At 34.1% G+C, this 25,551-nt stretch overlaps 1 protein-coding gene across 3 annotated transcripts in view; it reads left to right on the top strand.

The window, feature by feature from the left end:
* Positions 1–17,785, top strand: part of LOC136033647 (RNA-binding protein Musashi homolog 1-like) — a 122,089-nt gene extending 104,304 nt beyond the window's left edge. For all 3 annotated transcript variants that reach the window (XM_065714465.1, XM_065714464.1, XM_065714463.1), the window contains 2 exons: positions 6,867–7,081; positions 10,507–17,785. In XM_065714465.1, the coding sequence (XP_065570537.1) occupies positions 6,867–7,081; positions 10,507–10,551 (260 nt within the window). In that variant the 3' untranslated portion in view covers positions 10,552–17,785. The remainder of the gene's footprint in view (positions 1–6,866; positions 7,082–10,506) is intronic.
* Positions 17,786–25,551: the final 7,766 nt, after the last annotated feature.

Genomic DNA, 25,551 nt, shown 5'->3' with positions numbered 1-25,551 from the left:
TTTAAGTGACAATAAAGAAGAAGAGGGTAACTGGCCCCCATTCCGTCTACTTTTTTTCCTAAAAGTCACCCGATCATAATTTTAGAACGGCCATTTTGTTCAGCATAGTTCAGTAACTATGTTCATATATTCAGTAACTATGTCGTTGATGATAACATAACCCCCACAGCCCCTGCGGAAAGGTTTGTAAGTCAGGAAATCTGCCCATTGTTAACGTATAGTATTTCTTATTGGCAAGTATACAGCCATTTTTCTTGGAGAGGGGAGAATTTTCTGCTGGGAGATTTTCTATGGGGATCATTTTCCATGGGGAGGGAAGTTCTCATGGGGTGAACTTCACAATGAACATTTTACAGTGAAGGAATTTGCCAAGATTCCTATTCAAAGTTCTTTTCATTTGTCTTACTTTCTGTTTGCCGACTCAATTTTACATGTGAATATATTAAAAGGAATTGTCCGGGGCAATATTTGCAAGGTTGGAAGTATCTAGAGTATCTTTTCATGCTTTATGGGATTTTTCACGCGAGGAATTTTCCATGGAGGAGTTTTCCACAGGATAAATTCCCAGAGAGAATATTCTGCGGGCGCACCTTTCTACTAGATGGTGGGGGGTATTAGCAAGAAGAATTTTTCACGGAGGGAGCATTTCCAGCATGATTTTACAAACAATCAGAAATTAAAGTCTTTTTCAAATGAAAGTGGGCCAAGAAAAATTTTTCAGCCGGAATCATCCGCAAGTAATTTTCCTGGGGAATTTTCAACTAGAATGAAATTGTCTGGGAGAGATTTCCTGGTAAGGGGTATTTTATGTGGGAAAAACTTTACATGGAGGGATTTTCCGTGAAGGGAAGGAATTTTCCATGGAGGAAGAGCCAGGTTTCCTTGCGTTATATGAGGAGACAGCCCCCTCATACACATAATAAATGATTTTTGTTTTATATGGTAAGATTTTCACATTGGAAGGGTAGTTTCTGGAGGTGAACTTTCCAGAGGAAATTTTACGTGGGGGTAAACTTAGTTAAAATTAATATGCAAATTCTTATTCTAATTATTAGTGTATCGTGAGCCAAAGTCGAACCTTCATTAGTTGAAAACGTTCAGAAATTGAATAAAAATCAAGCTTTTTAAACTTAAAGTAAAGAGCGACATTAAAACTTGAAAAGAACAGAAATTATTCGGTATATGAAAAGGGATGTCACCTCCTCAACACTTCGCTCTTTACGCTAAGGCTTTTTATTACCTTTAAAACTAGAGTTGTGACAAAGAGGTAATCTTTAGTGTAAAGAGCGGGGCAATGAGGGTGTGACAGCCCCTTTCATATACGCAATAATTTCTGTTTGTCTTAACTTTTCATGTCTTTTCTTACTTTCAGTAAAAAAAATATTTTTATTTATTTAATTGTAACAAAAGATCAAACAAGTCTGGTTCGTAAAAAAATAAAGTAATAAACGGGTCTATTAAAACAATCAAATTTTGTAACGGTCATTTCACAATGTTTTGCGTTGTGAGATTCAGTCTCCTCCTTGTTTTTGTCTTTTCTCTTTTTTTTTTTACTACTTCTATGTGATTTTTTCTTTTTTCTTTTAAGGTTGTGTTTAATTCTTGAGTACATCGGATGCTTAATTTTTCTTTTGTAATGTTTTTTTTTTTCTAGCACTGAAGTCGGTTTAGTGAAGGTCCTAACTCATCTTATGTCTGTATAAACCAGAAAACCGCGATTCTTTAGTATTGTTATTTTAGTGGGTTCAAAATTATGAACTTGAAGGCTGCTGCATCTTCTTAAGCTAATGATGCCATTTGTTTTTGGCTTGTTTTTCGCTGATTTTTCTCCCTCGCTTTTTTTTACGTTCGCTGCTACCAAAATCTTAATAGCTGCACATGGAGGCCTCTTTATTAAAAATAGAATTCATGATTTTCCCCTTTTATCTCAGAAATATATTCTTGTGTAAGCTTTTACTCACCCATTCAAACAATCAGATTATGGTTTCACTATCCCGGGTTGTCTAAAAAGGAACAGCAAGATGTTATGTTACAAACATCTGGCGAGAGGTTTTCAGATTGTAAACTGAAATGATTGAAAGCACAATTTTTTTTGGAGATTAGGATATCCCGTTGCCTTTTAGTACCAAGGATAGTGAAATTGAAGTCTGGTTTTCGGATTCGGGTAAGTAAACACTTACACAACCATATATATATATATATATATATATATATATATATATATATATATATATATATATATATATATATATATATATATATATATATATATATATATATATATATATATATATATATATATATATATATATCCAACTAGTCTAGCTTATTATTTTGATGGTCCAACATGGCAACACTAACAAAAGTGTGGCACGCTGACGAAAGTGTTTGTAAAAAATAAACACTTTTGTTTTTACAAACAACCAAAAGACTAATCTTTGGAAAATCAAGATTTTCAAGTATGAATAGACGTAGAATGGGTCCAAATGGGCAAAAAAAAAAAATATTTTGATGCCCTTGGTACTTTGAACTATGAGCGTTCCCTTTTGTTTAAATGACTTAAAATTCTTATGTATTAACATATTTGATGACCTGGCATAAAAAGGGGAAACTAAAATACCTGTTGACCCTGCCTAAGTAGCTTTTTTGGCAGTATAACCTGTTATATTCTTGTTTTAATTGTTTTAGGCGGTTTTAATGTTTTCGGCGGTGTTTTTTTTTTATTTTACCCTCATATTTTCTTATATAATATAAAATTACTCCCTAATATTAACCTCATATATCATTCTGTTATAATCTCATATATCATTTGGTTTTTCAGCGATCTTAATATTTTCGGTCGTCGCTTTCTAATGTTACTCTTATATTTTTCTTATATAATATTAAATAACCGTATAATTCTACCCTTATGTATTATTCGGTTTCTCGGTGGTTTTAATTTTTTCGGCGGTGCCTTTTCTAAATTTACCCTTATATTTCTGTCGCGTTATTAATAATCATTTACTAGTAAGCAAGGCTGTATTGAGGTTAGGGGAGTCACCGGGTTCGAATCCACCCAAAATATACGTTTGATCGGTTAAAAACGTACCAAAAATGCATATAAAATGTTTTTGGTGCGCGATACGTTTTGTGGTTTTCTTTTATAAACCCCCTGCACGAACGAAAATCCAGGATACGCCCTTAATAGAAAATCAAAAACTCATTACAAATTGATTTACCGGATTTTGTATAAAATCCATCAATATAAATGAAATTACGCGAGAAATCCCCCCCCCTCAAAATCGAAAATTTGTGTCTTACTTTTTTTTTACTTGACCAATTGTGATAATTATATTCAAATGCATTTCACCTTTTCTATTCCCAATTATATAAGGAAAACAGATAAAATATTTCCCCATTCTTTTGTGTTTACCATTTTTGTGTTTACCATCAGTGGAAGAACCTTATTTTTTGTTGAAAGGTGTATCCCCGCTGTGAAAAGCTTGTTTGTTCCGGATGCTACTTTCTAGCTGAGATTCCCTTTAGAACAAATATTAAGCGATGTTCTTTATTACTTCCTGTTCCCGAGATTTATGTTAAAAATTGGTTGTTCATTCCTTGTCCTGCTAAAAATAAATTGTATTTCAGATTTTTCTATTGACGCACTCATAAACATTCTGGGGGGGGGGGCAAGCTGAAAGTAGCTTCTTTTCCAAAAAAGTATTTTGTTCTGAAGTTCAGCAATTCGAAAGTGCAGATTTTTGTGTGATATTAAATTTTCAGGGAGGAACAAATAATTCCTGGTTCCCAGTCCCCCTCGTAATTGTCCTTGCATTTTACTTGTTTGGACCCCCTCAGAAATTTAATTCTAGCCATGCCTCTGATCATATATCCCTTTCCCTGAAATTAGACTAATAAAGTTTGCTATTTCTATAAGTTGTGGAATTGTTCAAGACTGTAATTATTGAGCCATTGGAATTCAAATTGGTCATTTTTCTGTAGAAATTTGTAAGGGGTTGTTTACTTTCAAAAACGATTTATACCAGTTCGTTTGTGCACGCATGGCGTAAAATGTGCCACATCTGGCGCAAAATATGCCAGACGTATTGTGAAGAAGGGTGGGTTGATGGAATGTGCCAGGCGTGGCGGAACAGGGAGTGCTCCATGATGTATGCCTAGTGGGTTATCGATACTTTGTTTCTATTTGATATTTTGAACTACTTACAGGGCCATATCCAGGATTTTTTTTTTTGGGGGGGGGGGTTAAAAGGATTATTTTTCAGGGAGGTGGGGTTAAAAAAAATCTTTAAATAATGTATGAAAAATTTGTTCATATTTATTTTTGTTACGTTCTTACGAGTCGTACGAACATTTCAGGGGGAGGGGTTAATCCCCATAAACCCTTGATTATAGTAGTTAAAGAAAATATTTATTCATTTCCAGGATGTATCGTTATGTAATCTAATTTTTTTTGAAAGATTAATATAATTCCAGGTTCTATCCTGAGTTTAAGCAGTTTTCTTATCCTATTATTAAAGGCTTAAATAAAATTAAATGAAGCAAATGTCCATGGGAGGGAACAACACATCGGTACCGAACGTGAATTGCCATAAGTAAGGGCAGTGTTTTCACCTCTCAAAGCCCATAAAGGGTTGGAAGAACTTTTCTTTTAATTAGATTTCTGTTCGTTTATAATTAATATAGTTTTATTTTGCGCATGTTGATACTAGTAATGCTAGCTTACAAGTTTTATTAATAGTAGCACTTAATGTAAATTAATTGTAGAGATACGTGATCAAGACACACGTATAATCTGGGTTGGAGTAGCCTTAGATTTTTAACCAAAATCCCGAAATGCTTACTATGGTGAAAATCAAGCACTGTATGTGAAATATACTTGAGTATTTTAAATTGAGCTCCTATATTACAATGTAAGCCTTAGATTTGTTATCAACAATACTGTAAATCCTAATATGCCTCATGTTGTTGAAATAAAACATTGAAAAATGTACTTAATGTACTCTGTTGTGGACTTCAATATTATAATATTAGTCTCATTCTTGTAGTGTACTAGCTCAGAAGGCCTTGAAAGTCAATTTTGGTCAAAATCAATTACCATTTGTGGAAGTGTACATATTGTGTTTTGATTTATGACATTCACCCCGCAATCATACTGCTTTTTAAAGATTAATGTTTTAACCATTTGACTTTCGATGCTCATACTGTAATATTTTTCTATTTATAATGATTAATTTGTGATATTTTTTTAAATATTCGTGCGGTGATCTTAATCATTTTTAATGAGGATAATGGAGGAGAAACGGACTTGATTGAAAATCATCGCAGGACTCAGATTTTAGCAGGGCGTGATGTATCTACCAATTGTGAAGCATGTAATTAAAGTGTTTTGAAACCATATACTATCTTTGATGGAAAAGAAAAACAGAAGTAGAACAAACCAAAAGGTTAGGGAGTGGAGGAAATAGAGGAAACACAGTCCCAAGAGCCTCACTTTTGGCCCTTATTTGGGTCAATAATGTATGTTACAATCCTAGTACTTTGATACCGCCAAGGTTTAATATTTCCACCTTTCTATTGGAATGCATCTTTTAAGCATCTCATTAAAACTGGGATATTTGCTTCATTTGGAGCTTTTGTCGTGTGGCTACATTTATCTTGTCCCCTGAGGCATATTTTTGGAACTTTCCGATCGTTCTAATTGAAGGCCATATCTTGGAATTTTGGTCACGCTCCCTCTCAAGACGAAAACAAGCCCGATTACGGTAATTTTTAGCAGCGTGAATTTGTTGTTCAAAGCCAAAGTTTGCTTCTAGAACTGATCGGTTTAACATCTTAGTCATTTGTATAGCCAGTATTTAGCTGTTTTTTGTTTTATTTCAATGAATAAATGCCTATTAAATACTTTTTTTTAGCTTCGCATGGGTTGCTGGTCTAGAGCATCCTTTCTCAACATTTTTGCCCCCTTCCCACCAAAAAAAGCTGAAAAAATAATGTCATTTATCGGTTATACTAGTATTTCCGTTTCTATCATTTCACTAGTCTTGAGAAGTTGCAATATAATTTTTTGCTAGTATTTTTAAAATTCAGACTCTACGAGTTCTGATTTATATTAATGACTGAACGCATATAAAAAATCAATTTCTCATTTTTAAAGAATTTTATTCTTATCTGAATTTTGGCAATATTTTTGTCAGTAAATAACATACTTCCCTAAATTAATGATGGATTTAGGTTGAGTATATAAAGTTCTTGACATAAAGATCCGTCATTGGAGCGCCGATAGAAGTGTCATTAGATTATCTTTTTCTTCCATCTTGTGAAGACGGAAATCGGATTTCTACTTGTTCCTTGAGAGGTAGACTTTTGACGTGGCTAGAAAAGGTGACATCCAATGAAACTAAAGTCTCTTCATCTGATTCACAAATATTTCTTTGAATAAAGTGTATTTGAATAAAGTGCAATGTAGGATAATCGTGCACAGATGTGTTAACCCTGGATGACTTAGTAGTTTGGCTTTTTTTTTATGCATATATTCTCAAGAGCAAATACATGTGATTCTAACTGCATCTTTTCATGGAGAATTGTTTTACCCCTTAAGAATTAAGCGTATATTTTTGCTACGGCTTAAGGTTTTTTTTTTAGTTAGAATTCAGTAATTTATCTACCATTATTTGTAATTAACGAAAAAGGTTATACATTTTATTGCTGTTTTGCCTAAATGAAACATTTGACTATTTCACGCCTCTGTAGTATTTGCGAACCTATTTTCTAAGTTTGGACCAACAGGGCAATATATAAGGAGTTGTTTTAGTAAAAAAAAAAAAGGTAAAAATTTCGTGTTGTTAATCCTTTTGTTTGTATTCTAGTTATGAACAGCTACCCGGCATATGGAAATGGCACGGCGCCATCTACGGCATACCCAGCTCATCCACCTCCGGGTCGTGCCTTCTCCCAGAGTGGGCCTCATCAAACAAACTCTCCCGGACCTGTTGATCTGTACAACGGAAGCTTGGACGCTCTTCCTGGCTATATGTCGAACAATTCGCATTCGGGTGCTTATAGCCCATTGACATTGGCTAGGGTGAGATATAACAATCCATGATTTTCTTTTCTGCTCTTCATTTGTTTTTAGAACTTTCTACTAATTCTTCTGTAGTTTTGTATTTAATTTTGTTAGTCTTCTTTTTTTCGATGTGTATTAGATTTGGTCTTATGATCCTTTGCTTAAACTTTAGGGGGAGTGGGACGTTGTCATTTTCTATGTTCTACTTGCACTTAATTTAATAGCGAATTAGACTGGGTATTTCTACCTGCAGGAAGATGTCATCAAGGACTTTTCTTTATTATTTTCTTTATTTTACATTCAATCTTATAATCCTACGTTGGAACCTTAGGCGAGGGGGGATGTTTTCTTTTTAAATATTATTTCGTCTTTAGCTAAATATCAAATCTGTCTGGGTAGATGCAGCTCACTATTAATTTTTTTGCTGTTCTGGCGTGGCCCTGTCAAGGTGATATATATGTGGATATTATATTGATGAAACTATGGCTTTAGACCTAGGGATAGTGTAAAACTTAAACTTGCAGAAGAAGCCTTTAAGCAGTAATTTCAGTTTAAGCAATAATATCTAGTCAAAATTAGGAATTTTAGTTATTTTAGGACTTTCCAGACAATCCAATAAATATTTGCGGATTTGTTTTCAAGCCTTGAATCTCTGAACTATTGCGTATAATAGTTCTCGGAATTTTCATGAAGACATTCGAAAAGCAACTAGAGTGATATTTTTCTTCTACCCTTTTCACTGTGTTCAAAGTTTTACTATAAGGTTTATTAGTTTAAAAAAAGTTTTGTTCGATTTACCGTAATACTAATAAGAACCTTTTTGCTGCTATGAAATTTTGACATATTTTTTTTCTATCAATTTGGCCTCAACTCGACTGTGGAAGGTGGTGTAGCAGAAATCAGTTGACTTCTCTACCATCTTCGACGTGTGTATAAGTCCTTCTCTATCATTGTCTGGTACACTTAGGTGACCCCAATTAATTTTGATCTACATTGCCTATACCATCTTCGACGTCGTGTGTTTAAGTCCTTCTCTATGATTGTCTGGTACTTTTAGGCGACCCCATAAAATTTGAAGCTGGAGAAAAATTAGTTTTGGTCTACATCACCTTTATTTTATATATTACATCACCTTTCCAAAAAAATGAAATGGGGGCCAACTTTTTTTTCTTATAAAGAAAAGTAGAATCAAATAACCCTTTTTTCACTAACGAAACTATGAAAACTTCACTAAAGTGATTCTATGAAAACTTTCTGCTAAACTTGCAGAATTTAGATTTAGACAAAGTTAGTAGAACTATATATATATATATATATATATATATATATATATATATATATATATATATATATATATATATATATATATAGAACTGTTTACTATATATGGAATAGTAAATGTTACATATAAGTCTTTGGGACCCTTCAACGTTGCTTGTATTCACTGTGGAGCCCCTCCATTTTTCGGAGGAAAGATTAGCATAACTAAGATAATTCATTTGGAGATTGCTGGTTGAATGGTCGAATTGCAATGTCACCACCTCAATTTCCAAATGAATTGGTTTGCCTTTTTTTTAGGACGTCACTTGCTCTCTGAAGAGTCTCATAAACGTATTCGAAACTTGGAACTCGTGTTTTGCTCTAGCTTCGTTCAACGTTAGCGATAATCGAACCATAAATAGTCGTATTATATTCTGCTTTAAAGTACCTGGACAAATTTATCACAAAATCAATTTAGTGGCACATCCGTCACAAACAACTGAAGGTGAAATTGAGCCAATTGATTCGTATGGTCAAATGTACTTTATAGACCCCATTGAAGCTGTTGAGGAACTTCTCGTTATGGAATCTCTCGTGGTCTAATGAAACTCTTGGATGAAATATTGAGAGACACAGACAACTATGCCAAAAATTACGAAAAAATGCGAGAAGTGGAGGATGGCGCAGATCAACTTGCTGCTTCGTTGGGACCACAGTCTCTAGTAGGGAAAAACAGGAAAAGAATTTCATATCTTTCAACTTACAGTGGAATCTAGTAAAGGTCTGTTCTGTTCAACGTACTGTACTGTTGAACGACATCAATTTCCATTTCGACCCGGATTTGCCATGATTATACATAAGTCGCAAGGGCAAACTGTTGAATTGTTGGTGTCGTCCTTAACACTCCGGTTTCAATCATGGAACGTTATACGTGGCATTTTCTCGTGTGAAAAGACAACGTAGCTTAAAAGTTCTGCTACCACCTGAAAATGACCAAAGAACATATAATGAAGTGTGGAAGGAACCCCTGACAACTACCAACAAAACGTTTATTCTTAGAGTGATATATCTTTTTTTTTAAATTAGTTAAAAGATTAATAATTATAATATACATTACATCATTGACATTTTAGGTCACAAGAACGATCTAAATGGGACAGGACTTCAAGCAAAAATTCATATTTTTCCCATGGTTGTTGTAACGAACCTGTGGTGCCGTTCTTTACGCCAGCTCTTTAAGCTAAAGTTTTTTACTGTTTTAAAAAGGAGAGTTGAGAGAAAGAGTCAAACTTTAGCTTAAAGAGCGGGGTGTTGATGAGGAAGCAGCCCTTTCATATACGAAGTTATTTCTGTTCGTCTCAAGTTTTAATGTCGCTTCTTACTTTCAGTTATAAAAAACTTGTTTTTTTTTATTTAATCTATATATAGAAGCCTGCCGCGTGCTGAGTGCCGGGACCCGGTTCCCGGGTCCAGGTACTATATATATATATATATATATATATATATATATATATATATATATATATATATATATATATATATATACCATTTCTTCAATCTTATTTCCTTTATAAATTTGGTGCATTAACGAAGCCTTTCAGTTTTTTTTTTTTTTCGAGCCGGTAATTTCTTTAATTAGCTCTTCAGAAATTTGAATTTTAATTGCTAATTTGACTATTCCCCCTTTTAACCCTCTTTAGTGTCTAATGGTTCTTATGCTCATAATAATAATCCCTAAATAAATAAGAGATTATGCCTAAATTACATACTTTTTGTTCCTTTTTTTTAAATTAATTTTGTCGAATATGGTTTTCCACATTAAAACGATTTTCTTTTTCATTTTCTGCTACTTAAATAAATACCCAAACAATATCAAATTTCTTTCCAATCAGATGATTAGTATTTGACAATCAGAAATAAATCACCTTTCTGAATTGTCTAACTGTTTGATTTACAAACTTGATCAATTTGGATTCTGAATTCTTCAATTATTTATCTACCTCTGTCCAATTGCAAACTTTGCGTCATCAATAAAAGTCAGGTGATATAGCCTTTCTAAAGATTTAGCATAAAGACGAATGCCAGCTTCACTTTTTACGATCGCACTGAAGTCAGAGTTTTGGCCAAGTTCCAACATTAGTCTGAATTAAATATTTTTTTTCTAAAGTTTGGCTTTTTTCCAGGCCGGTCAGTTGATTCCTCCCCACTTCGCTAATGGCTATCAATAATGATGACTTCACATAACCTGTGTCACTTTGGCAGCCATTTTCCAGCAGTAGCTTTAGTCTATTAAAGCAGCGTTGTTCTCTTTTTTATATCATGTTTGTGGTAAGATCTCCAGTAGAGCTGGGAACGAACTATTCACTTAGATCCTTAGAACAAGTGCTGAAATAAATTTCTCTGGAATTGACCTAGATTATGAAAAAAAAACCTTTGTTTTTACAATTGATGTAGCATGTAAAATTTAAGCAGCATGAAGTGTGTAAGGATATATGCGATAACTTGATATGAAATACTTTTTAGGAAGAAGAAGGAGGATGTATTTCTTGTACTTTTTTTAAATTAGGGATACGAGAGTCAGTCAACCAGAGGAGTTTAAGGTTTATAAGTGTTGTTCGTTCCCAGATGAGTTTTAATGTCCTAAACTTGAGCTCGATTCGTTTTTTTTATTATTTTGTTATCTTATGTAGGCACTTGTACTGTTTTATGCGTCATTTTTTAAAAAAATAGTTATTTAGCTAATAATGATATATTTGTTACTCTAATAACTTGTAATAATAATTTATATATATTATAAATGGCGTACTTAAAAGAATACATTTACCTACACCACTTCAGGAAAAAAGTACAATTCCTTTTTGTATAAAAGTTATTTTTCTAATATCTAGATAGTTTAGAAAGCATAAATGGTGTGAGTCGAGCTTAAGGTAATACATACCTCTTTAGTCTAGATAGGGCGTAGGTATAGAAATTTTTTAAAACGAAAACATTGGTGCCTCATATTCGCCTTTCGAATAAGGTAATTAGATGCAGGATTTCCAAGCTTGCCCGCGTAGATTCCAGTTGATGCTTAGCAAAGAATATAAACGTAATGAAGAACTGACATCAACATCTTTTTAGAAGGCTATTGTTTGAGCAAACCCCTCAGAAATAAATAAATAAACATAATATTCAAGTCTTACTAGAATTCGTTGAGCGAAAGGCGCGTTCACATTAATAGGGAATTTCTTGTGTGCTTTACTTAGTCGACATTGGACATACACAAGGTTTCAATCCACATATTTTAATTTATTTAATGTTTTAAAATTTTACATATTGTTATTGGGATATAGTTCCATATCCACCGTGAGAGTCTACATATAAATAGACCAATAACCAAATATAAATAAAGTTTAGATTGGATGTTTTGTATTCCTCCGTTGAAATGTTTTCGCCCATGATATGGACTAGTGGTCTTTATATTAGAATTGCCTCTACATTGTTATGGTTATAGTGTGTAACCCTAATGAGTTTTACTCAGTTACATTCACTGGGTTTTGCTTCACATTTTTCAACTAAACAGAAGGCTTTAAAATCTTACATATTATTTTTGAGATATAATTCTACATCCACGTTAAATTCTAGATATAAACATACCAATAGCTAATGATAGATTTGTTGGCATTTTTCAAGTTTCTATTAAAGGTGTTCTTTGTGCCCTAAATTTGAACCTGTTGAGAAAGGCCTATCCCATATCCTCATCTATCTAATCAATGACAAATTAAGTTCAGATATGGTGCTTTGTTTTCCTCTTGTTAAATTTTCTTGTCCCTACTAATGACTAGTGATAGGACTGCCTCTATAATCTTATGCTTAGAGCGTCTAACCTTAATGGGTTTCACTCATTTTTGTTAAGTATATTTTCAACAATAATGTTTGATGGCCCTTATATTCGGACCACTATACATTCTTATGCTTATTATGTGTATTCCTAATGAGGTATACTTAGTTATCATTTGATATTTACAAGGCTTTCCTCCGTATACTTCAACCAATCAAATGGTTTTAAGATTTAAGGATCGCTTATGAGCTTTTCAACAAATACCTAAATGCCCCACTTGTATTTAATTTATCAAAATTTATTTTAATCAAACTTTTGAATCAAATTCAATTCAATTTAATAAAAAATTAAATATAGTTCAATTTAGTCAAACTCAATTGCTCTAAAACATGAGCACTATGTCTGTGTAATGTACTGATTTTTTACCCTTATTTTCCCCACCCAAGCTTTAGGCCTTTGTCGGTCCAGTAAGCCTACTATATACTTCGTTGTTTATTAATTTTTTTATACGTTCCATTCTGGTATTAGAGCAATACTCTCTTTGACTTTCAACTGTGGAACAGTGGATTTGTGCTATTGATTCGTTAAGATTGATTGATTTATTAATAATGTTAGTTTGCTTTGTTCACTTGGTTGAGCTTGAGAAAAACACGATAAATCTAATAAAGAAGAAACAGATAAAGTATAAAGGTAATCATAGTTGATTATTTTTGAAATTTGTGAAGTAATAATTTGCGAAATGAGTGTATATACAGTGGCAGTAATTCATCAGTCTCGAATAATATCAGGGCCCCAACTGATTAAATACCTTTCTAGTATATTTGTTTTTCACGGAGAGGGGGACTTTTTTATATTTAAGTAATGTTGCACAGTTTTGACAAAATTAGGTAACCCCCCTCAAACGTTGATATGACCCCAGGTGATACAGCGTCAAAAGGTGGGCCTCAAAATGAAAAGTTCTTTGGGAGAAAATATCTATCTTTGGGTTAAAAAATATGCACTCCTAGCAATGGATGCAATGCCACGATTTTAATGTGAATTGCCTAAAATTTGTGACAGAAATTTTGCAAAAGCTAGTATTTGCCTCTAAAATATCCTCGAATGTCAGATCTTCTTATTCTATGTAATCTTTGCTACTTAGTTTAAAATATTTTTATGAGCAATAACTTTGTTTTTATCTTCCTTGTCCCCTTCATATGTTTGACTCTACCTCGTGCCTAAATCTCACGACTTGCCCCCTTTCTCCATTTTTTATTAAGTCAATCATGTATTCTTGGAATTTGATTCTTGGCTGCCCTTTAGATTTCTAGGCAATTATTCTAAGGTTTATTTCAAATTTGGTTCTGAAGACATAAGTATCCTTGACTATTCTGGAGCAAGGGGTTTAAAGGGCATATGTTGAAAATGATAATTTGTAGTGCGTAATTTCCTAATATTTATTCAGTTATGTCAAAGCAGTAATATAATTCACAAATATGTTATAAATTTTGTTTCTCCTATATTGAATTAAATGATTCCCATAACAGTTTGAAAATGTATTTTGCACAGTATGTATATAGACTTCTTAAATTCATTATAATTTTTTTTTAATTATAGTATTGTTTTCAAAATGTCAAAAAAACGACGATATTTGAGAGGGAAACAAGAAGGGACCATCATGTGGCTCCCATAAAAACACCCTAATCCCTATCTCAATTGCCAAATAAGGGTATTTCGAGTCTTTATACCCCGGATATATGAAAAATGGGTTGAAGAAAGGTGTTGAGTTGTGATTCAGAACCAACTTTGCTATAAGCCTTTAAGAATAAGATCTCGAGTTTTTTTTTAATGCAGAAAACGCAATAATATTGTGAAAGTGACATAAGGTTTTGCCATTCTACTACAAAGTGTCGTCACCGCCCGAATGTCAGCATTTTTTCTACCGATTGTACATAATTCAAATTTTGAAAGACTATACTATAGGGCAAGTGGCGACCAGATGTAGGTAGCTCGTAGTAATTCTCTAGATGGTAGTGTTAGTGGTGTTGTAGTTAGATTATGTGTTTTTATGGTTGATGCAGTGTGTGTTACCTTTATGGTATACAGTTTTTATACAGGGCCATCTCTGGTTGTTTAGTTGAGCCAGGAGGGGACGCAGTAATTGAAGGGAGCGCTAAGAAAATTATTGGTGCTCCTTAGTTATGTTGGTATTAACCTGATGGGCTATTTTTGCACTAAGATTTACGCAAGATTTTTAAAATTACTGTTTCATGGCTTTGTATGTTCAATAAGTCAGATTTTTTTTTCTTTTGGAATATATAATTTTCACCTAACTCAGTTCTTTGGGTGTTCGGATATAATTAATCCCCCACGGGGGACGGGGTCCTCTTACTCAGTGCTAATCGCGGGAAACAATTGGTTTCAGTTGTATCATCCGATGCTCACTCAAATTGAGTGGTTAGTAACTCTGATTCAGATGAATTACTCTTAGCTTGAAATTATGCATCTTAATTAGGACGATTTTTCAGTTGAAATATATGTCCTTTTTCAAGTTTCCAATATTACTCAGTTGCGACATAGAATTCAAGTAGGCCTTCAATATTCAAAAATCCATATAGCTCTCATTAGCAGTGAATTTGCAAGGAAGGAGGGGTAATGGGCCCCTAGATTTTGTTTTTTATGTATCTTATTTTTTTGACTGAAAAACAAACTTGCCCCCTTCCTTCGGAATTTGGTGAATCGGCGCATCTTGTGCAAGACGTTGCAAATAATGGACTTTGAAGCTAGTACTTAATATTAAAATATCGTCAATTTAAAAAAATTTTTGAAGAGTAATTTTAAAAGGATGTGGTAATCTAGATACAAAAGTACTCCATTTGGTGGACGTTAGATGGAACTGTAATACAATTAACTGTTAAAGGTGTTGATTCATAGGAACCCTCGAATTTTTCTTACCAGTTATGGCCTTGTTTTTATATCAAATCAATGACTCAGACTTGCCCCGATTCTGTTTGTTAATTTGTTAGAGTTGATCCTCTTTTAGCTGAGATCTTTTGAGTCTAACTAGCATTTAAATTGATCAATACGTAAAAATGGTTAGATTATCTATTTTACCTCAGTGCAAATTTGATTTTTGCAAATTAAGAAAATCGATTTTTTGCAAACTATCATGGTATTATAACTTTTTGTTATCATAATCAACAGAATATTTTTAGTTCTCAGATATCTCAGTTTGTATGTTTTTTTGAAACGAATTGCCATATTAAGTTTTTTCCCAATTTTTATTCGGTTGTCACGTGCATACTTCTTGATTTTGCTTCCTCTTAGAACACAACCATTGAATTTTAATTCTGCTTGAAATTAATCTGGATCTAGCCAATGATATACTAACCGATTATGGCTATGAAAACGTTGATGTTACAGCTGATACGCATTCTGGTTTCCTATTTGTGCCATTAGTGCACTCATAACATAAATTCTATTAAAAAAAGATTTTTTTAACCCTACAAATCACTCGAGTTTTTATATTGACTTATTTAAGAACGTTTTTTAGATTCCTCCGTGATTCTAGCCACTGATCTAATAACCAATTATGGTTATAAAAACGTTGACATTGCAGCTGATGTGCTTTCTGGTTTCCTGTTTATACCATTAGTGTACACATAAAATAATTTCTGTAAAAAAAAGATTTTTTTAACATTGCCTGAACTGGTCCTTTTTCAAAAAATTTTGCGCACGTTCCCTGCAAATCACTTGAGTTTTTATATCGACTTATTTAAGAACGTTTTTAGATTCCTCCGTGATTCTAGCCACTGATCTAATAACCAATTATGGTTATAAAAACGTTGACATTGCAGCTGATGTGCTTTCTGGTTTCTTGTTTATGCCATTAGTGTACACATAAAATAAATGCTGTAAAAAAAAGGATTTTTTTTAACATTGCCTGAACTGGTCCTTTTTCTAAAAATTTTGCGCACGTTCCCTACAAATCACTTGAGTTTTTATATTGACTTATTTAAGAACGTTTTTAGATTCCTCGGTGATTCACTTCCATTCATGACTAGCGAAATAGTGCAACTTTTTTTTTTCAAAATGTTATAATTTGTGGTTATATTGGGGTGACCAGATTTATAGAATATATCTTGCATTTCTTTGATTGTGCTAGAAATCGGATATTTGAGCTTTAAACTTTTGGTTTGAAGAATTTTCGTTGAAGGATTTAATTAAGAAGAAAAACAATATAAGTCACAATGTAGAACTGAATACTTGGGGTAACATATTATGTTACTATTGCAGATAGTATGTTGAATGCAGGGGCAAAATAATATAGGGGAGGGGGCAAAGGTTTTCCCGATACAAAGACAAAAAGAACTATTTTTTCAAAGTATGTGGGTGATAGTATGTTTTTTCGATTTATTAATGAAAATACCATAAAAGTTACCTCTAAAAATGTTGGAAAGCAGCCCCTCATGATTGGTACACCAGATTGAATATATTTATTTTGAGTTTAATATATAGTACTATAACTCCTGTTGAGAGTAGCCTTTAGTACGAAGGTATTGGTATTGTTTCAATTGTTTTGTTTCAACTGGCCTCATCTTTTGTCTGGGAGATAAGGATCCACTTAAAGAAGGAGTTTTGAACCCTTTTCTGTTCTGAATCCATTTGGATCCTGTAACACGATCAGTCATCCCTTTTAGAACATGCTCTAATATTTTTGAATTCCGAAAGAATTCTGAGATGCGTTCTTTCATTTTGGTCAACATACAAATGATATAAGAAATTTACATAAGAATGGGATTTTTTTAGTAGGGAGGGGGGGTCCAGAAGATATAAGTGTGCTCGTGACAACCGTTTTATGCTATTAAATAAATCAATTTCATTGAAATTTGTGATACACGTAGACTCTAGTATCATAGAAATAAGTGAATACTAATTTAGATAGTAATTGTATGTAAGGACATGCTCTTCTCCAAGGACTATACTATAGAGTCTAGTCTTGATTGACATCATTTGCCCTCCCAGCAGCAAGACCAGCTTTGGCTGGGCAGCCAATCATGATCTTGGAAATTTTTGAAGGCTCTCCATTTATATTGGCTGCCCAATCGTAGCCAACTGTCCAAATATAATCCATCTACAAAAAACGATGATAGCAGAATGAATGATGTCAATCAAGACTAGCCTTAAGATCGTAGAAGTAGACATAAAAACAGGTTTCAGTGGTCAATTACTGTAATTAACTATTTCCTCCTTGTCTATTTAATTGAACCTTATCGAGTTTTCTTTAGCAGTATCATTCTCTTGTCTGTTTTTGATTGCTAAGGAATGAATTTAAATTTAAGAAATGTAGAATAGCCTCAGATTCAGGATTTGAGTAATTTTTAACTGTTATTGAGTTCTCTTAATAATCTGCAAAGCTTCTGTATAAACACGATCATGGGCTTAACCAGCAAAGGGGTAAGGTGTTTTTGTGAAACTAAAATTTCTGGGAATTTTATATCTAAACTGTGAATCTTCTTTGTACGTTTTGCTAGTTCCTTTAACACTACTTGCATGAAAAAATATGATCAAAATATAAATTTAGTACGTTAATGTAAAAAATAATAGACTTTCATGAGGTATATATATATATATATATATATATATATATATATATATATATATATATATATATATATATATATATATATATATATATATATATATATATCTTACAGGCCGTTAAATTAGTTAAATGACCTAAACCATTTGCTAACCTGTTCTCGAGAGTAGGATCAGGGTAATATAGATGAAGAGAATCAGAGTGTAGTTGAACATAATTGCCGTGATGCTCCTCCCTTCGAGAGCGCATCTGCAAGCGGTTTTTGGCAATAATTTAAAAACTGAAATGTCATAGTTCAACCTATAGACATAACTGTGCCAATACAGAAATTTATATTTTAACTTAAATGGCTGCATAATGTTAAACTTAGCAGTTAATTTCTCACTTTGCATATAATATGGGACATTTATGGACTCTATCCACTTTTTTTATAGATTGGCTGTTCTTACAATTGTTTAGTGTAGTTTAGTAAATATTTAATTAATTTAATTATCTTGTATTGGATTTCGTTTGGAAAATTCTCAAACATTTTACTAATTAAATGTAAACAATTAATTTAATTGGATTACGTCTCATTTAATTTTACAATATTTGATTTAATTTGAATAACTCGTATTTTTTTAATTATGGCCTTTTAAAATTTCACCATATGAAATTTTATATAAATTTTTTTATTTTCTATAGAAATAATTTTCTATAGATTAGCCAGTGTGGTCTCGGAAATTATTCACCATATCCGAAAGTCCAGACTGTAATCCGAACTTCCCCTGGTTACAAATAGAAAAAGAATTACCAGATTTTATTATTTAGATCTGTAGAAAATTGCTGTTTCATAGCTATTTATAAAATTAGTATTTTTTTTATTTACTTGTAATTTCCCAATTTCTTTTTTATTCACTCTTAATTTGTCAAGTTCTTTCTTTAGGTGCATCTATGATTAACGTTTTTCTTAGGGGGGGGGGGACTAGTTCATTAGTTTGATGACCGATTATTCCGCTGTTTGATAAATTAGTTAATTTTTGTGTTGATCCTGAAACTTGTACAATTGTGATCTCTTGTTTCTTAACCGTGAATTTTTTTAGAAATCTAGCTGAAATTTGAGAATTGTGGTGATAAAATGCGCATAGATGTAGGCGCCTATAGACTAGCTGAACGTTTTTTAGATCCCAGATTGCGTAATCAGCGATTGTTTTAATTGATCATTGCTAAACTTGACATTGGCTGACATCTTTTTTTGTAAAAGTGATTCACTGACAGTATATTTTGATGTTTGTTTTATGTCATGGTGTGAGAATATCCACATCGTTCATCAATTTATGAAATAAAATCAGAAGCACACTGAATTTGTCGTTTCCTTACTGAACAAGATAGGATACTGTTGTTTGTAGCTAGATTTAGCCATAGAAGGCAAATGCCCCAAAAAGGGGTCTCGCAACGAAAACAAAAAGTAAAATATAAATTAAAATTGTTGACAAACACTAGCTACGGATATAGAGTGAGATTTTTATATCATATATTAGCAGTTCTCAACTTCTCTTTCGCTCGTGTTTCCCGTATGATGGCTGATCTTTCTCTCTCACACCCTCCCCCCTCTCTCTGTCTCTTCCGCAATCCTTCCCTCCCACCCTCTTTCTCTCCCTTCTCCTCTCGCACTATCTTTATGTGTCTTTCTCTCCTCCTCTATTCCGCGCTTTCTCTCTATCTGTCGTGAATTGGAAATTGGAAAGTTTAATAAATGGATTAATCTTCAAAAGCCTAGTTTGACAGTGGAAACCGCCTGTGAGAACTTGGTCGGCCGGTTTATCAACTGATTACAGGAAAAAATTAGTATTGTTCTGCTCTTCTAAACGCAGCCTTCCTCTGGGATAAGTGGTTCTCTGGAGTCTGGGATAAGTAAAGTAGCTGTTATGGAAATTGAGTGTCAATTCCCTCCTCAACTCTGATTGAAAAATATTTAACGCCATTCTAGAAGTAAGTAAGACATTATAAAGTCCTAGATTGTTACGTTCACCTGAGTTACTAACTCCAAAAGCCAAAAGGCTCGTTTTAACGTCAATGTAACGAAAGAAAACAAGGATCGTTACCTAAAAAGCATTTTGCGAAATGGCACTCTCTGGTACCTCTCGTCATTCCTAAGATATTTTTCAAATATTTTTTCAATAAAGTGATATCCAATTCCACTTCCCCCCGCTTCTGGTCCCCGGTTATAATGCTTCCACCTCCGATTCTTCCGGCTTCCACACCAGTTCAACCGGTTCCAGTTCCCACTACGCTCGTACCAATCCAAGTTCGAAATTGGGCTTCAGTTATGTCAGTTCCGGGTCCCCTATGTCTGCTCACGAATCCGCAGCTCTGATTCCACCAATTCCGCTTCAAGTTCCACCAATTCGAAGATTTTGCATGCTGCTGCCTCTGTGGTAATCTGGTTGGTCATCGACAATAGCTAGTTTATTGTGCGTTTTCGAACAGTATTACTTGTACATTGGAAGGAACAACACTTACATCTTATTTGAAAAGGTGAAGATGAAATATTTTGAGAACTGTGCGTTCAGGATAAAGTTATCGTAGCATTGAATGCTGAAAAAGAGAAATATGAAAAAAACATTAATGGGGATCTTATTGGGAACGTATGCGTGCGTTATCATGACAGTGAGGAGTTAAATTCCTTTTGATTGCCGAACAAATTCAACATCACCAATGGTGGATATACCAGAGTAAAATTTCCAGAGATGATATTGCTCAAAGAGAATGCAAACATAAGACTTTTAGTTGATAACAAAGGCCAATTTCTTGGATATACAAACTTTACTGCTATCGTCATGTGTTTACTAGCAGATATAGTCCGTGAACCCTATAATATCAATGACAGGTATTAAATGGCAATCAGATCTCCGACCTTAATTGAGCCTGCAACGATTTGAAAAGGACCCTTGGCTGATACTTTGTCACTTGATAAGGTTGAAAACGTTTGCCATGCTCATGAGCCTAGGCATTGATTGTACATGGAAGCAGGATCGTATCTAGGATTTTTTTTTTTTGGGGGGGGGGGAGGTACAAAAAACTTAACATATTAAAGATGTGTTTATATTTATTTTGTGTCTTTTTTACGAGTCAGGCAAACATTTTCGGGAACAAGAGTCAAACCCCCTACTCCCCTCCTTATAAGAAAATCTGCCAAAGCTCTTCATGCGGGAAACTAGACTTTCCCTACTCGTTGGGAAAAAGGAGTTGTTGGTTTTTGAGAAAGATACAAACGGTCGACAGTGATTATTGACACGAATGATTGGATGCAAATCACCAGGGAGCAAAAGTAGAACGTCTACGAAGACAGTTAGGGAGAGGTCGTAATAAAAGATTTAAAGAAAATAAGAACTTTATAGTAACGAGTAGATACTGAAACTTTGAAGATATTTAGCTGAAGGAGAAGCATATCCAATTGTGGTGGCCTTATGAGGTTTCGTACCGTGATGACTTCTGAGCTACAGTTTGAAGTAGCAGTAGCAACAGTGTCGTCCCATTCTAAAGGCTGTACATCTTATCCAGAGTTTTACTATGAACTGTACAGTGGTGGTTCTGGCTCTTTCTGCACCTAGGACAAAATCTTGATTAGTGCCCCCGTGACTCCAAACAAAATTTCTAGGCCAAATTTTTGCCCAATTTTCGTATATTAACAGTTATTTTCAAATCATTAATTAATTAATAATTTATTTTTTGTTAATTTTAATTGATTATTTAATTGTTATAAATTATTTTGGTTTAACTATTTAATGATTATTACTTAATTATTTTTTATTTTAGTTTATTTTATTTATCAATAGTTTATTAAAGATGTTTATTTTGTAATAACCGCATCTTCTTCTTTTCTAAATAAAATTTTTGAAAATATTACTACTTTGATTGCTCGTTTAAATATTTGCGACACATATACTTCTGACACGTAGGATTGAACCTGTAAACCTTTACTCATAAGGTGCAGTTTTGTCCACTACGCCATCGCAAAGTACAAGGTACTTTGCGTACGATACTTTGATTATGAACCAAAAGATTATTGGTTGGAAATTTTGTGCCCCTAAAATTTCTGCACCCGGAGCAAGTGTCCCCTCTGGCCCTCCCGTAAAACTGCTTCTGGAACTGTTTCCAAATGAAACTGTTTCCAAATGGAACTGATTTTCCAAATGAAAATCGACAATGGCTTGAGAGAGAGAGAGAAAAAAAAAGTTAGGCCGCCTGATCCTAACTAATCTGATATTTAGATTATGTAATGTATCACAAATTAATACATTACAACTGACTAGAACCACTGAAGCTTGGTTCAGTGTGAAGTTGGTAGAACCACTGAGCCACTGAAGCTTGCTTTCGGGAGAAACTAAGTTTGCACAAAGTAGAACCACTAAGATAATTTACATAAAGTAAACTGAACCATTATTTTTTCCTTTCATTTACTAGTTCCTCAATTTTTCGTCTTTTCTTCCTTTTCATGTGTACTGACCTTGCAAAAAAGTACAGGAGATCTTAGCGAAAACTGCGTGTTACCGGCGAAATACAAATCATGGCGAGTCTCCTAACGTCGAGCCGAAACATAATTCCTATGTTTCTTCAGGCCTGGACCAAGAGTAAAAAAATATTCTTAGGGTGAATAGATGATCTAATACAATACAACGTCCATGCAGACACTTTGAACACATGCCAATCTTTGGATACCAGTAGTATGTTTAGCTTTGTGAAGTTTTCCGCTAGCCCTGTTCTAAAGGCTTCCCTTCTAGTGCCACTAATTCAAAAAAATGTAGGAGATTGCAAGGGTTCTTTCAGTAACAAAACAAGAAAAGTTAATCTCCTTCTCCGCCCTTTCCGCAATTGGTGCCCATGTTTGCTTCATAATAAAATCTTGAAAGAAAAGTAATAAGCCAATAAAAAAAGTTTTATCTAGTCTAAGATTCGGGCTTAACTCCATCAAAGCCGTAATTAGCATCTTGTATCCCCAAAGCTCGTAAATCACATGATTACCTTATATCCTCATGTTTCTAAAGCTGTTCGGGACAATAGAAATGTATCATTGGCTAACCTGATCCAATCATGGATCGAGGGACCGTTTCACAAATTAGCTGTTAGAAATAGACCTTGTATTCTCTTGGGATACTTTGATTAGTACCTTGTAGAAGAGGGGGTATTTTGTAGAAGATAAAAAGCTTTATCTTGAAGAGACAAGGAAACATGTCCAAGGGCTTCGTGAGTGTCAATTAAATAATTTTGGAAATTAAACTTTCAAAAGTAGGTAGAATAATATTCAATCCTTGAGAATGTCTGTGGACCTAATAAATTCTTTGAAAAAAAAAGATCAGTGGCATGAAAATACTATACCATTTTGAATAACCTTTTGAATGCGTCATGTAAGGGCCATAGGCATGAACTGCTAATCGTGGTGAGTGAATCGAGTGGAGGAAAGAGTAGGCTGAGAGAGCATCTCTGTGCGGGCCGAAGACCATACCTCCCAACCATATCAAGTGGACACAGGTAACAACAGTTCTTAAAGCGATCGGTTTGCTCACCCACATTCATAGTTTACTATACATGATTAGCTTATTATGTAAAGGCTATAAGAAAATAAATGAAACTTGCCTCTCCCGGAAATTTACATTCATACCCTAACTTTTGGGATAGATCTAACTTAGGAAGGACTTTTAAGAAGGGATTCAAGCGGACAGATGGCTTCACTAAAAATCTGATCATACAAAAGCCGATTTTTCGCATTTGTCTATAAGTCGTGTCGTCATTTTCCTCCTTCCGATGGTCAACTGTGTGACGTCAACAAAGGTGACCAGTCGGGGCCCACCCAACTAAGGTGATTCTCGTGACGTTCCCGGAAGCCGTGAATTAAATATTCATTGGTCCCGAAGTAACTTGACCAACTTTGTAAATGCAAATGTAAGAGTTAGCAGACATTGCTTACTCTAAGCCAGGGTTCCCATCCCTTGTGATTTATAACTATTTCTAGTTGTATTTCATATTGCCCAAACAAAAGTCAATAAATCAGCAAATAAATCACTAGACTATTAAAGAAAATCACTAAATCAACGAAAAAGTGACTAAAATCTATTGATCTTTTTCACCGGGTGGCAACTCTTTGAACTCGGCAATGGTATAATCCCTTGACTGGATAAAATCAAGGCTTCGCTCCATATATTTGTCTTATCCCAATTGTAAAATGAACGATAGATAAAGAATAAGACAAAATTATAAAGCATTGGCTGGGAACCAGTGTTTTCTTCCACGAAAATAGAATAATCCCTTATTAGTTTCCGTTGATTTCCATTGATGTTTGTTTTTCGGATCATCAGGAAATGAAGCCAAACCCCAAATATGATTTATGAGAGATACTTTTGTTTTCCCTAAATCCTTTCTTACTACGAGATGACAATTCCTAATCGAATTTCCCTTTATATTTATTACAGGAGTACACATCCTTCATCTCAGACGCGTGCCCTCTCTCAGAGTGGCATGATAACAGCCCATTTACAATAATATAATTAAAACAACACGTCTATCAAACAAAAGTAAGAGTGGTATTAAAACTTAAAATGAACAGAAGCTGTCCTGCATACGAGGGAGCTGCCCGTCTCTTAACCCCCCAAGTTTGCCATTTTCATGACAGTGCCCTGAGACTTCGGATTTGGTTTACGCGGTGACATTTTCAGTTCAAATCTTTCAAAAGGCATTCAGTGAATAAAAATCTTTCAAATACAAACTTGCAGTATATCTTGTGCTCTAACATGTTTTCAGTAAAGCAATGTTCAAACTATAGGTTGAAGAGCGGGGGACGGAGACAGCAGCAACAGCAACCACTCGTACACAAGACGAAATTTATTCGGTTTAATGTCGGTCTTGAATGTTGTTTGAACTTTTTATTTATTTAATTTACGTTCGGTATTTATGTCATAACCCAGGTTCTCTTAAACTTTAAAGGGGCTGCAACTGCCATCCCTACGAAAAAACACCCATTCTTTGTTTGCATGCGTAAAAGCTACATGAATGATAGTTGTCCCTGAAAAAGTGCACCCCTTACAAATTCTATCGAGAAAGGAGGGAGGGGAGGGTTGAGATGTCAAAAGTATTTTGGAATCATGATTTTGATGCTTTTAAATCCAAAAATTCTTCCCGCCCCTCACGACAAAATGTTTAGTAATAAGAAAATCGTTCAAGTGTACACTTCTACGTTCCTAGGTAGCATTATTAGGCATGATGGTGGATGCACTAGAAATTTTGTACTTTGATCTTATTAACGCGAACCGTAATGTTTTCTGTAAACAGGAACGGAGTGGATCTGAATTCTTCAGTTATTATACAATTTTACTCAGGAGTATACAATTTTACTCGGGAGTTGCCAAATGCCCTGGGAAAGTTGCAAAATGTTTACTTGGGAGTGGGAAAACGAGCGACAGCAATCATCACATTTAATCGCAAACAAAAATGACGTGCAATGGAATCTACGGCTAGACGACAAGTGACAAGTAGACAATTCTGAACAGCTAAAACAAAAGAATTGAACAAGCGACAGCGAGAATCATACTAAACCGGCCATGAAAATGCTCCATAGCAAGATCTGTGCCTAGAAAACAACTAGAATTACAATGTCATGCTAAATTATACAAGATAATGAGTTAATCTGAACAGACGAGGCAAAAGGCACGGAAGAACAATCGGAAGTAATGATTAACAAAAAAGAAGCACAAAGAAATCTGCGGTTAGAAGACGTGTGACAACACGAATTTCAACGGATCACAGATAAAATGAATGACAACAAAATATGTGAATAAAAGGCAAGTTAAAGCA

The sequence above is a fragment of the Artemia franciscana genome, chromosome 12, assembly GCF_032884065.1.
Source record: "Artemia franciscana chromosome 12, ASM3288406v1, whole genome shotgun sequence".
NCBI lineage: Eukaryota > Metazoa > Arthropoda > Branchiopoda > Anostraca > Artemiidae > Artemia > Artemia franciscana.
This window is presented reverse-complemented; position numbering and strand designations above follow the sequence as displayed.